The sequence below is a fragment of the Psittacula echo genome, assembly GCF_963264785.1.
Source record: "Psittacula echo genome assembly, chromosome: 3".
Taxonomy (NCBI): domain Eukaryota; kingdom Metazoa; phylum Chordata; class Aves; order Psittaciformes; family Psittacidae; genus Psittacula; species Psittacula echo.
The window spans coordinates 46,456,607-46,470,345 of NC_137736.1; the positions used below are offsets into that span (position 1 = coordinate 46,456,607).

The 13,739-nt window shown below is 36.2% G+C and overlaps 1 protein-coding gene across 1 annotated transcript in view; it reads left to right on the plus strand.

The window, feature by feature from the left end:
- MAP3K15 (mitogen-activated protein kinase kinase kinase 15) overlaps window positions 1–13,739 on the plus strand; it is a gene marked incomplete at both ends in the record, with an annotated part of 87,446 nt that overhangs the window by 32,206 nt on the left and 41,501 nt on the right. The window contains 4 exons of the mRNA XM_080612354.1: window positions 3,481–3,552; window positions 6,898–7,091; window positions 8,096–8,264; window positions 9,873–9,979. Of these exons, the coding sequence (XP_080468480.1) occupies window positions 3,481–3,552; window positions 6,898–7,091; window positions 8,096–8,264; window positions 9,873–9,979 (542 nt within the window). The remainder of the gene's footprint in view (window positions 1–3,480; window positions 3,553–6,897; window positions 7,092–8,095; window positions 8,265–9,872; window positions 9,980–13,739) is intronic.

Below are 13,739 nucleotides of genomic sequence, written 5' to 3' on the forward strand. Positions count from 1 at the left end.
CAGGGAAGTACATTGAAACTAGGATCCTGATCCCTCCTTTAAAAATGAGGGATTGCCTAACCCACTTTCTTCAAGTGTTTAAATTAAGAAAACTATTTTGAGTAAAATACAGTGAGAAAAAAAAAAAGATTATAAATACCAACTATGGATTCTTGACCCTTTTTTGTTATATGAGGTTGTTCTCTTTCATTAGTTAAATGTTCTCCTATATTGCGTTCTTTCATCCCTTTTTTAATCAGAAATTACGTCAAAATAATTAGGAAGCCAAATAGTTAATAGGTTAAAACTTCATGTTTTTTGAAGGTAGAGTTGACTTCAAATACACAATTGCTTTCTGCTCCTTTCACATCCAGTAAGCTGCCATGAGAGGCTTGCAGTTTGCTGCTGCCCCAATATGGTGCTATTGCTTCATCGCTTGGTTAAATATTTTACAACTGTATGGGCAACATCTTGTTTGAAGTAAATTGCTAAGGAGGATTGCTGCCCTAGTTAAGTAGGTACAGAGTTGGTGTGAATTTACTGTGTCCAATGAGGTATTTACACTGCCACTTCAGTTTAAATGCTGATATAAGAGTTAATATCTCTGTACTAGGGGTTTGTGTTTTCCTTTCACTTTTCTTGATTAGAAAGTGTGAGTATGCCTCTGCCATAGCAATGAAATAGCAGAAAGAGTTTAAATGCACTCTTCATTAGGGTCTGAAGACATGTTGGAAAGAGGATAGATACTTGATCTGCTGCTAAGCCTTCCTCCAACCCAGAATTAGCCACAGAAATACCATTACTGGTTTTGTGAAGGGAAGTCCTCTCCACATCTTATAACCTCTGTGTCCACACGTTTGCACTGTGTATAAGGGAAAGGGGGACAACCGAGATCCTACAGACAGAGCACGCTGTTCTTCCAGCAGCACAAATGAAACTTTCTGTGCTGGCTGCTGGAGCTTGAAGATTTCTCTGAGGTTTCTTTGCCCTCACCCTTACTATTTGTCCTGAAAATCTGAAGTCATGTACAAAGGTGCAAACAAAACCATAGTATAGAACAGATGTGCAGCCGTGTTAAAGATGCAGATAAATGTCTTCTGTGTCATCTGGGGTGATTTTCTTTTGTATGTAACCAGTAAGCCTTGCATAAAATGGATGCTTTCCTTGTAAAGAAAACAAATTCTAATTCAGCATCAAGGAAGAGGCAAAAGTGAAGAACCTGGACATAAAACCAAAAACAGTGCCCAGAAAAAAGGTCAGCAATTCATTTGAGATTTGGCCTAAGTACAACTGGCCTAACAGTGAAAATTATACAGCAGCATACTGCAGTGGTGAGAGTTGGAGATATTTTATAGCTTACTGTCAGAATAAAGAGCATAAGAGTAGGAGAACTTCCTTCCTTCCCTGCATCATACAGGAAAGAAGTTTTCAGGAGTGAGATAAAATGGGGAATTTGATTCAGTTCTACTTGACTTCCTCAAATAAACAACTAAAATTCTGCATTGATAATTTATTGCATACTTGGATACAAAAGGGAAGAATTATTGGCTTGGGAGTTCAGTTCCCAAGAGTGAATTGCCCTGGCATGAAATTCAGGGTCAAGATTCTATGTCCCATCAGTTAGGTTTCCTTCTGTAGAGCTCCTCTGATGAGGGCTGTTTTCTGCTAATTGTGTTGAGGGTGTACGCACAGCTTCCTAGTTTCTGTCAAAATTAGATCTGATAAAATAAATTGAAAATATGCAGTCTTGCAGAACAGTTTGTTTCCTGTGTCATTATGGAAAAGTCAGGGTTTGAGAGGACTGTGGATGCTACTGGACTGTAGAGTACGGGAAAATAAATACACCTAAGGAAAACTGGCTTGTGCTTTGGAGTTTCTGTAGATGTCAGATGAACACTGGTTTACTGAAGAAATGAAATTTTAAGGATTTTTGAAAGCAAAAAATGATTAAAAATTGGTCTTCCCCCAAACAAATGTAATAGACAAAACAGATGGGAAAGTTTTCCATTTTGATATAAAGTTTTGTTGCTATTCTTGATTTCTTTAATTTTGTTTCAACAGGGAAATTTTCTCTCCCTCTACAGGATTTTAAGAAATGTTGTATACAAAAAGTCCAGGAGTGCACAGGGGGCTTTTTTAAAGCTGCTGGAGTCAGGAAGCAAAATATACAGTCTTTCTGGGAATAGTTCTAGTGTTGGTTGCACATAGTTTGAGATACATACTTTGATACATTGAGTTTGTTTGAATGTGGCATTGAAAAGACAAGCTAGAATTTCACACTCCAGGAAAAATATTATGGCAAGTACAGAATATAAGGAAAAAGACTTAATAGTTAATTTTTCTTTAGTTGATGGTATGCCTGAAGAAATTTGAATAACCCTGTTAATTGCTTTCAGGGAAGGTGTTTAAAGGAAAGTAACTGGCTATGAAAGCAAAAGGTTTATTATTAAATACTTAGGACACTGAGCCTGATAAAGTATTTTCAGAGATTTAAATGGTTTGGGTTTCTTTTGTTAGATCATGTAGCAGCTCCTATAGCAAGCAAAGAATAATGTCTAGGCCATGGAAGAGTCATTAGCACAAATTCGCCTTGATCTAAAGGGAAGAGGATTGCAATTTATCCTTGCCGCAAGGAATTTTTATATTGAAAATTCACTTCTTATGGTAATTGGCAGAAAGTCTCTTCAGATTTTCACTAGCTGTATAAATCAGACTGTATGTACTATTTCAAGGCAATGAACATTTAAGTAAAACAAAAAAAACTGAAGAAAGATTTTTGCACTTGGACTCATATTCTCCAATTTAGTAGCCCCAATGGATACATGTAAGAGCCAAGATTCTAAAAGTATGATTGCATAATATTAATTTAATAATCTGAAGAAGTATTATTGCAGAGCAGTTTTCTATATTTTATTTTATGATTATTTTTACGAAATATAAATACTTGTATGATATGGTCATTTAATTATATATTTCTAAGGAAGCTTGAGGAAGTACATATATTAAAAAGTATTAAAAGAGTTCGCAAAAGGGCAAAGACGGGTAGGAACATCTTCAATACAATCGTTTTCTCTTTTGAGGGGAGAATAGTACAAAGGCAATGGTAAGCCAGTAAATATTAAATAGCCAATAAATATTTCCGTAGTTTTTATGGAAATGTTACTACCTCAAGGGATGTGTATTCTTAGTGGTTGGATTAGTTTTAACTAATCATGCAATCAGTCTGATAAGTTCATAAAAGTAAGACTTGAAAGTATGTTTCTGATGACACAAGGAGATGAATAGATAAATCATGTAGATAGACAAATCTTATATTCTGGGTAGCAAGAGTAATGCACTGTTTTCTTGGCCTTCTGAATGGACTTTCTATAAATATCTATATTAATTTTATATTGTTTCTTTAATAATTTCTCTATTCATGTGTCATGTCTGTCTTTCTGATTCTTACGCTGTTTTTTGGTGGTGTTTTCCTTTTTGTTGTTTTACTTCTATTTGGAGTAGGTTGCCAACCACAAAGTTTTTCTTCGGGTTCAAGTACCTCCTGAATACCACAGTGGTTATCTGATAGACAAAGTATGTATTACTTTAGATCTGCTTCCTGTTGAACAGATATGCCATTTTATAACTGTTTCTAGGCATTTAAAAATGTACAGCATTACTGTCTTAAGGATTCCTTAAGAATAGTGCTTGGCAGGATCTTTTCTTCAAAGTGGTTCTTATCTTGGAGTACTCTTTCCTTGCAAGCCAGATCCCAGCATCCAGGATGTTTGGCTTGTGATAATCTCTCTTCACAGCCTTTACATAAAAATACTGCATATATTCAACTTTAGAAGAGGAAGTATTTTATAAAAGTCTTGGTCAACTGTACTGCATGATGGATAGAAATGTGATGTCACAGAAAACTACAGTGAAACCTCAATTCTTAAGGCAACAGTGGATTAAACTCCCTAAACCCTCAAAACTTTGTGACTTTGAATGAATGCAGTTATTTTTCTCTTATCCTATGTGTTTTCCTTGTAACTGCTTGATAAGGTAGGCTAAGCACTCCTAATGCTCTTGATGCTTGAATAAGTAGCAAAATGAACTGCATAGCTTAAGTAAAATAATTGTGCTCTTCACTGTGCAGGCATAACTGCCTCTCTAAAAATGCAGAGATTTTACTCAATGTTATTTATGTGGAGGGAAAAAAAAGAACTCCTAAACTTTAATTCTAGTGTAGTGTCTGTCACAGTGACAGTTGTACTGGAATAGCCAGCAGTGCAATTAGAAAAACTGATTAGGTTAGTAAGGTCCAAAGTTTGCTTTTAGCAGCATTAAGAAAATGCTTAGAGGAGTGTTTTAAGATGAAAAGTACTCTACATTTGGCCTGCCTTGCCTAGAGCCTAAAAATGGCCTATGTGAGCCTAACTCAGCCCTTCAGCAAAGGCATAACTCTGTGATTAATGCCTTTAACCATTTTCCCCTGAAGAACAGGTCCCTTTCTCAACTTGCTTTCAGTTACTTCCTGTTTTTCCTACATTCCTAAATTTTTGGCTCCTTTTGTGCTAGACTTTGAAGTGTTGTTGAATGCAAAACTTTCATTACTAGCACACTGAGCACACATTATTTACTGGTAGATGAGCTACTGACAGCTGCTTTTTTTTTTTTTTTTCCCCAGTCTGCTTTATTTTTTGTTATTTTTAACTTGAACATTTCTAAAATAAGACAATAAGAAGAGCTTAACTACTAACCCTGAAGTAAACCAACTCGGCATACAGTCTTTATAAGCTATGAAGTTGAAGTTCTATTACAATTAAATAACTTGTAATTTATAGGTATTATACACTCGAAGCTAGAATTTCTGTATATGTTACTTCATACTCACCTGTGCCATATATTCATTATCCTAAAGGGCAATAGGTGGTGTATGACAGCACAGTAATTTTCACAATGATTAGCTTGTGGTGTCAGAGACCAACATCCTGAGTAGATTATCATAAGAAGCCAGGATGATATCTTCCTTCTCTAACCTTTATAGCCTAATCTTTAATAGTGTAAGAAAAGTAGATGGACAGAACTGGTTTTCTATGTAATGAAGATAAGAAAGACACTCTTAGAAAGGCCACACACTCTACATGAAGGAGCTTTATAATTTATTATATGTAAGATTCATACAGAAGAAGTTAGAAAATTGGAGCTCGTTACTTTCAGACAAGGTGACATGCTCAAATATGTCCAAAGTTCTTCTCTGCACAGAAAAATGTGTCTGTTGTGGGCAAAAATGTTTCTAATAGTATAGATTTTTCTATCCACAGAGGCAAGAAATCTAGGTCAAATAGATGAGATGTTGGCTGAATAAGATTAATACAGTGTTTCACAAATGTAATTTAATTTTTTTCTGAAAAATTGCTTTGTCTTTTCATTAGATGACTGCAGTTCCCTTTATGTCACAAAATACATCATACTTTCAAACTGGATTTTTTTTTCCATTGCAGGAAGACCTAATTCACTTTTACAAGTTTAAGAATAGAGTTTATACACAAACAGCTTTTGTTTTGTCCTGAACCCAGTGTTTATTTGAATAAACTGGAGATTAAATTGCTTTTAAATACTGGTGGTTTCAGTTGCAAATTTTCCACCTTTTTTGGTAGGAAGTAAAGACGACATTGCAACAGATAATTACATTGTTACAACAGAGATAAGGTACTGTAGTGTTTATGAGGAAGGATTGTGGCTTGATCTTTATCTATTAGAAATAATTTAAAATTCTAAATCTTTACAGACTTATATCAACAACAGGATGTACTGATACAGGGGTTTTTTCCATCTGTATTTTTGGTAACTGCATGCCCTACATTGTTAACTTCCCATAAACAGTTTATTTCTCATCTAGTTTATTAATGCCTATAAAAATTTGCCATCTTCATATCCATTCATTCCATTATCTCAGCGTTCTCCCATTGTTCAAGGTGACTTTGAATGGCTACGGCTTTACTGCCGGCCTAGATGTTATGAAAAAATGAAAGGTATGATTTTGCTGTACATTTGATGCCTTGATATCCCCAAGGTGGAGTTTGAAGGGTATTTAGTGGTAGTTGATTGTGTTAGATGTATCATACTGACCCATGCTTCAGTGCTCCTGTCTAGTTACTCTGAAATGCAGAGTTTACTTTTAAACAGCAGAGAATTGTCATAGCTCAAAACTGGTGCTTCTAGTAGCTGTGGAAAACTTTACAGTTATCTGTTTTTTGGAGTCTTGCTCAGGAGCTGAAAACTCTGAACTTGCTGGTTTGGGGCTCTGAAGGGTATTTTCTGCTTCCCCTTTCAGCACCTTGATTACATTTACACTTTTTATGTGGCGTGTTTAGGACTTCAGTTTTTTACTTCTAGAATTTTGTGTTAAATGTATTACATACATTATGAAACATTTCCAGGTTTTCTTGGTTGATTGATTTGGTATTTGAAGGTAGCGTGCAGCAAATGTTTTGTAGGCTCCTCTGGATTAAACACCTTCATAAAGTCTTTCCAAGGCTTGTGTTTCTGTATCTCTGTTTTTGTGGGGAGCTCTGCATCATACACTTCCTAGCACAGAGTGAGCCTAGAGTATACAAGTACATCTCAGACACCCCAAATTTGGAAGCAGAAGTTTAGCTTGTAACTGTCAGACTGTATTAGGGTCGATACATCACACAAAAAGTATTGAACAGTTTCATTATATTGTTGCTTAACGGATCTGGACCCTTGTTAATATTTTTAACTCTTCCATGAAAAATTCCCTTAATTTAATGCTTGCAAATCTTGTGTAAAACAGTGCGCTAAAGCTTCATAATGCACTAGCCCCAATCTAGCTGTTTCTTCTGACAGCAAAATATTCTGTGGGTACACAAATACATTTCTACTTTCATTTTGTTTTCTAAACTGTGCCTGTTTTTATTTTAGGCTTCCAGTGGTAATTATTACTTTATTCCATACATCGTCACACCTTCTGGTGACTACTTTTGCTGTGAAAGTGATGCCCAGCGAAGAGCTTCTGAGTATATGCAGCCCAGCTGGGACAATATCCTGGGGCCACTATGTGTCCCACTGGTGGACAAGTTTATCAGCCTTCTCAAGGATGTTCATGTTACATCATGGTAATTTTACTACACATACATCTGCAGAACCTTTGATAGTCTCTCCAATCTTATGAAAAAAACCCCACAAAACCAAAAAACAAACCAAAATCTATAGTAGCATTTATGATTTATTATTATTATTATTATTCACTGAACTTAATACAGTTTTTAAAAAAGCTGCTATCTTTACTGCTTTCTGTATTGTTGTCCTGATTTATGGTTACTTTCTGAATCATCAGTAACCAAAGGCAGTTCATGGTTTAGGTGAAGTATAAATTACAGTGCATAAGATTGTAATAGGAGATAAATCACAGCCTCTTCATAGAGCTCAAAGCCAAACACTGTCCTTTTCTGTCACCAAATAATGTTGCAGTAATAGGTAATCAAATGTAACTTTGATGGTTTGGTTTTTGTTGTTGGTGGTGGTGCGTGGTTTTGTTTGTTTGGTTTGGGGTGTTTGGGTTTTTTTTAACATTAGCCTTTTAATATCAGCTAAAAAACATGACACTGGCCACTTTTATAAGGGACTTGTAGTTTTGAGGATTGAGGCTGGAGATTAAAGTCTCTCTTTCTCAATTGCCCACCCTGTATTCTGAAGCTAGTCTGGTTTTGTTTGTATTTCTGGAAAACATGGTGAGAGACTGAGCTTTTAGGTTTTCTTTTTCCTAGTGTGTGAAGCATGAGGTAGTGCTGAGGGCCCCTGAATTTCTTTCTCTTTCCCCATTGCCATCCCACCCCAGTGAAAGGCTCACCTAAAAACCTTCTCAGCTGGTCCCACTCTTAGAATACCATAGATGAGCCTGCCTATATACACCCTCCTCATATCTCCATCCATGGCAGGTCTGCTATTCTCTGGCGCCTTGCTGGGTATATCACGTATTTTGTGGAAAATTTTTATGTGCACCCCACTGTGAGGAAATGGCACTCGTTGGAAATTATGCCAACAATATCTAGAAATAAGGAAAAAAAAAAAGAAATATCTAGCAGTCTTCTTCCTGTATGTCTATCTTTTATTTCTGTAGTGCCTATTATAAAGAAACACTGCTGAATGATATTAGAAAAGCTAGAGAGAAGTATCAAGGAGATGAACTGGCTAAGGAGCTGGCCAGGATTAAGCTTCGTATGGATAACACTGAAGTGCTGACTTCTGACATTGTCATAAACCTGCTTCTTTCTTACAGAGATATTCAGGTATGTTCTTAAAGATTAAGGAAAATTATTTTACCATGGGATTTTGTCTCTTGTTTGTCCTACTGTACTTCACTGTTTGTTAAACAGTGGTTCAAAGCTGACACTAAATTGTTATGTTAACAGTTTGACTTAACCTGCTTGGCCAGTTCAAGGGGCTTTGGACTCTTACTTATTTTGCCTGTGAACAAGAGAAACATTAAATGACTCCTTGAGGTCAACCCCTTTGGTTTGATTAATTTTTAAACTCCTAAACCTCCCCTCCCCCCAAACCCTCAGTAAATATTCCCTAGTGAAGCAAGATGCTTGCTTTTCCCTTCCCTCACTTTCCTCCCTTGCCCTCAAAATCAGATGCATTTAGAAATGAAGAAAATGCATTTGTTATATTGGCCAGAGGTGCTCAAGTTGCAAACTATCATTCAAAGAAACATTTTTTTTTTTTTTTCAATCTGCTTTTGCTAAAACACAGCCTGTGTCATGTATTTCCAAACTGACAGTCTGCATGTTTGACATCCTTTTAAAATACACTTCCAACCATTCTATGGAAATATTCTTTTTTTTTTTTTTTTTTCTTTTTCATAGAATTAATCATAGATTCGTAGAATGGTTTGGGTTGGAAGGAACCTTAAAGCTCATCCAGTTCCAACTCCCCTGCCATGGGCAGGGACACCTTCCACTAAACCAGGTTGCTCAAAGCCCCATCCAACCTGGCCTTGAACACTGCAAGGCATGGGGCAGCCACAACTTCTCTGAGCAGTCTGTGGCAGTACCTCACGACCCTGAAGAATTATTTCCTAATATCCAGTCCCAACCTCCTCTCTTCCAGTTTAAAGCCATTCCCCCTTGTCGTGTCACTATATGCCCTTGTAAAAAGTCCCTTTCTGTATTTTCTGTAGATATCCATTTAGGTACTGGAAGGCTGTTAGGTTGGTTACTTTTTAAGTATAAATGGGTCATGAGAGCACTGGGTGACCACATCATCCTGCATTACCCAACTTTCCATTCTGAGATACATATCTTCCTGCAGCACTTCGTTCAACTTCATTTTGATCAGCTCTGGTGATCATTTGTATTTCTTTGAATGGTCTTCTTCCTTGAGAAATGTAATAATCTCAAAACAGATTTTCAACAAACAAATTAAATAACGTGAGGCCATTTGTTGATGTCAGTAGACTGCCCTCTTCAGCAATGTATATGCAAGTTACCCCTGAAAAATCAGAATGAATGCACAACCAGTTGACATGCTGCAGAATGAACTGTGCCCTAGTCTGCAATGACCTGATGAAGTGTCATTCATCAGAAATCCTTAGTAAAGCCTGAAAAAGCCAGGCTCAACACCTCTTCTTCCCAGTGCTGGGAGTGTAATGGATCAAACTGACCAGAGGGACTCAGTAATTTGGGCAGTGGCATTGAAATGAGGAAGAAGCAAGTACTGACATGCATAGACAAAATCCTTGTTTATTTCCTTACACAAATTTTGTGGCTGTTTCACTGAGTCTTCTAGAAACAGTCACCTGAGATACTGTCTAGCAATCATGATATGTTTTAGTTTCATGATGCTTTCCTCTGCTTTCAGTTTCTTTTTTTTTTTTCTATTTTAATTCATACCAGGACTATGATGCTATGGTGAAGCTGGTAGAAACACTAGAAATGCTTCCTACCTGTGATCTGGCTGATCAACACAACATTAAATTTCATTATGCTTTTGCATTGAATAGGTAAGGATGATTGATGGAAGTTATTTCATTTTATTGCTGTTCCATATGGGCTTATGTATAAATTTAAAGCACAGATAATATCCAAATTCTTTTCCCTTTCTGCACACAGATATTTACTGTAGTCATCTTTCTTTAATCCCTGTGCACCAGGACAGCTTGTAACTTTTGAAATAATTTTTTTCCAACAACCATCATTTTGTCAGAAACCTGATGAGAGTGAATCTGTTCCAAAGGCCACTTGAGTAATTGTGAAAGACTCCAGCGATAGCAATGGATTCTTGGTCAGGCTGAGATTGTTTATTCTAAGACACTGATTATTCTGAACACCTTGAAAAGTTTAGCATGATAGAGTTCTGGCTGGGTTATTAAAGTAATAGGTAACAAGCTTGATTCATGAATACACATTCATGATACATCTTCCTTGAAAGGCACCTTGAGAGGTGATCTGGACCTACGGGTACTTTGCTAGATTAAGAAGCGTGGAAATATTTTTGAACTCCTCTGGTTAGCAACAGATATCTGCAGTGCCTATGTACAATAGTTATTTTTTTCCTAAAGAATTTATATTTATTTTGTATTGTAGAAAATAGATCTTATGCAAATAAAATCACATGTAGTAATAAAAGTAACTTGTTAGATAAAATCCACATGCTATTAAAAATTGTGACCTGCCATCTAACTAAAAATCAGCAGTGGGCAGCATCAGGATGGCATATGTCAAAGGGATTAAGAACTCAATAATAGGTCTAGAAAAGCAGTTCCTGTGGCATTTTTTTGAAAATGATAATAAGTCTGGTGCCATTTGTCAGTTTCATCAGACTTAGAAGTAAGTGTAAAATCATTACTCAGAAAATATTGGATATCATTACGTCAGTTCTTTGTCAAAGAACAGTCTTTTCACAGTATTTTCTAGAGTGTGTTCTCTGAAAAGAAAACCAAATCATTTTTATGCAACCATATGCAAGTTCCAGGAACGAAGAATGCAGTACATTCCAAAAGGGAAGTTCAGGAAGAACTTTCCAGCAGGAAATCAGGGAAGTACAGGAAGAACAGGTAAAACAGTTATTTTTCAAAAGGTTCTGGTGGTTTGTTAATAGGCTGAGTAAGCATCTGAATTATGCAGTGGCAAATAGCTCAAAGTGATCTTTGAAAGAATGTAGTAATGAGTAATACAGAATATATAGAATGTACAGCATAGGGTACGACTGATACTCCTCATAATTCTAATGTCCACGCTTTTGTGACAACTAGCTAGGTTTTTGAAAGCTGGAATTAAAAGATATTTAAAATTACTTATGCCTTTTTTATTAAAAAAGAAAACAAGTAAGTTCTGAAAAAGTGAATTGATTACAATGAGAATTACCTCTGCGAGAAGAAATGTATCAGGTGTCAAACAATGTCCAAATATCTCACAGAAAAAGATAACTAGACCCATGCTTGGAACCGTAACCCAAATTTAGATAATGACAAAGCCTTTTTTATAAGAAAAAGAAGAAATTATTAATATTTAGATCTTGATACCAAATATATGAATATGGTTCCTACACATAGTTCAGCTGTTGTAGGTTTGTTGGTTTTTTTAAAGACTGAAAGTGAACATCGAGTATCTATATTCTCTCTCTCGTATCATAGACCATTAAGTCATAGCTGGTTAACCATCTACTGAGTCTGCTATGTTGTTCCGCTGAAGTGTACCTTTCTGAAAATTTTTATCTGAATAGATGAAGACAGAGAGAATCTATTTATGTAGTTTGCAGTTTGCTCTGATGAAAGATAATTTTCTCATTAGACTGCTTAAAAATGAAGGAAAAAATGTACTTGTGGTCTAAAATTTTTAATGTACAACACAAGGCTGTGTTTTAAGATAGAAACCAGTGTTTGACATTAAATTGTGTAAATTATAAACCATGTTTTTGTCTGTATAGTTGTTATTGTTATTATTGAATGGAAATGTTGCAGGCTTGATCTTATAAAACTTCTGAAATGCAAGTCTACTTGAGATATCATTCTAATGTCTTGAGAAGTGGTGTCAACGCTAAGGATTTAGCCCTATTTTTCAGAAGAAGTTTGCCCAACTTTTTGTTATTTCAGAAACTTAACTCAAGATTTTTAAATTTGGCAGTAAGAATAATGCTAGGGTTGTGCCTTGTTCTCAGGAAAGTATTTTTATTTGATCAGGTTTTTAAACTTACTGTGCACATTTAGATGTGCATAATATAATTGGCAAGTTCCTTGCCTTCAGACTCTTTGTATTTTGAGCAGCATGTGACCCTCAGGCCATTAAAACTTCTGTTTTGGCAATGGCAATAGCACCTTGGTCAGACAAGACAAAATTACTTGCTACAAATTTGCTTTCCCTGTCAACAGGTTTCATTAACTTGATCACTAGCCTGAACCAGCGTGACTCTCCTTGTGTTCTTCTGGGAACAATTTAAACATTCCCAGAGAAAAGTCTTTTCTGTAAACTAAATGACCAGTTTTCCATTAGTAAGAATGCAGAATTTAGCTTCTATAGGTGTTTATTCCTTCTTAAAACAAAATGGTGGACAAAAGTAAAAAGTTAAGACTTGAAAATTTTCAGAACAAGTCCACTTAGTTTAAAATTACTCCAGAAGTGCTGTTTTTACCATCTTACTTCCATGGTATTTTTTAATCACTTTTTCTGCTTTAAGAACAAATTCTCTTTAGTAAGTTCGACCAGAATCTATTTATAAAAATACAGAACAATGTTTTCACTTAACATTCTATTAATTTCAGCATTAAAAAACAGTATGAACGTTATTCAGTACAACTGATTGAGCCTACCAGGAGCAAAATACATCATAAGGAAAACAGAATCGGCATCTGTAAGAATAGCTGACCCTGCAGAAGTTAATGTTTGCTTAATTCCATTACAAAGGTGTACCAGAACTGTGACCATAATTAACAGAGAAAGTCATTCATTTATTTAGTCTTAGGCTGTGCAACTGAGATCTGTTGGCAGTGAATTTCACTTAGCATTTTCAAGTCAATGTTATTTTCATGCTGTAGAGAGTTAGCAATGTGGCAGGCAAGTGATAGAAGGTTGCTTCTGGGGGCATCGGGTCTTTGCTGGTACACAAATCCACTCTGTACCATACTCATGTTGAGTTCAAGTTAACAAGCTGAGCTAAGGCAAGGGGCAGGGATATTTTACTTCAGTCTCAAAACCGTTCCAGCCTAGCGGCATGTCTTTGGATTCAGAGCCAGCCTGGGTCTGACCTGAATTGGATCATGAGCAAAGAAAACCTGGGCCTTCCTGCAAAGTGCTGTGCAGAAATGTGCTAAAGCCCTTACTGTTATCGTATGTACTGGAGGCAGACATTTTAATGCTAATTTCTGGTGCCCTGATTCACATAGCAAGTTTTTAAGCACAACTCTCTCCTAGATCAACAGTCTTCATCCCTGGTTTCCATTTCAGAGCAGAGCATTGAGCATGTCTTAGATTTGCCATCACTTATATCTAATACCAGAGCTTAATAAAGGATGTTTGCAATGACAGCCTGGCCTATCTAAATACGTCACCTTCCTGGCTGCTTGTTTAGAAGTCTGAGGGAGCAAAAGGCCATTCCTCTACCAGTGTCTTAAGCTAATTAATTCTGAGTCTACATACAAGCAGAGTAGAGTGCTCTTTTTTAAACAGACATGGGTTGGTTTAAGATGTTGTTCCTTGTTACCTCCCAGCTGAGATTTAGGTCTGATTGTATCTTAGTTTAGGCATAGAATGGAACATATCTTTAGG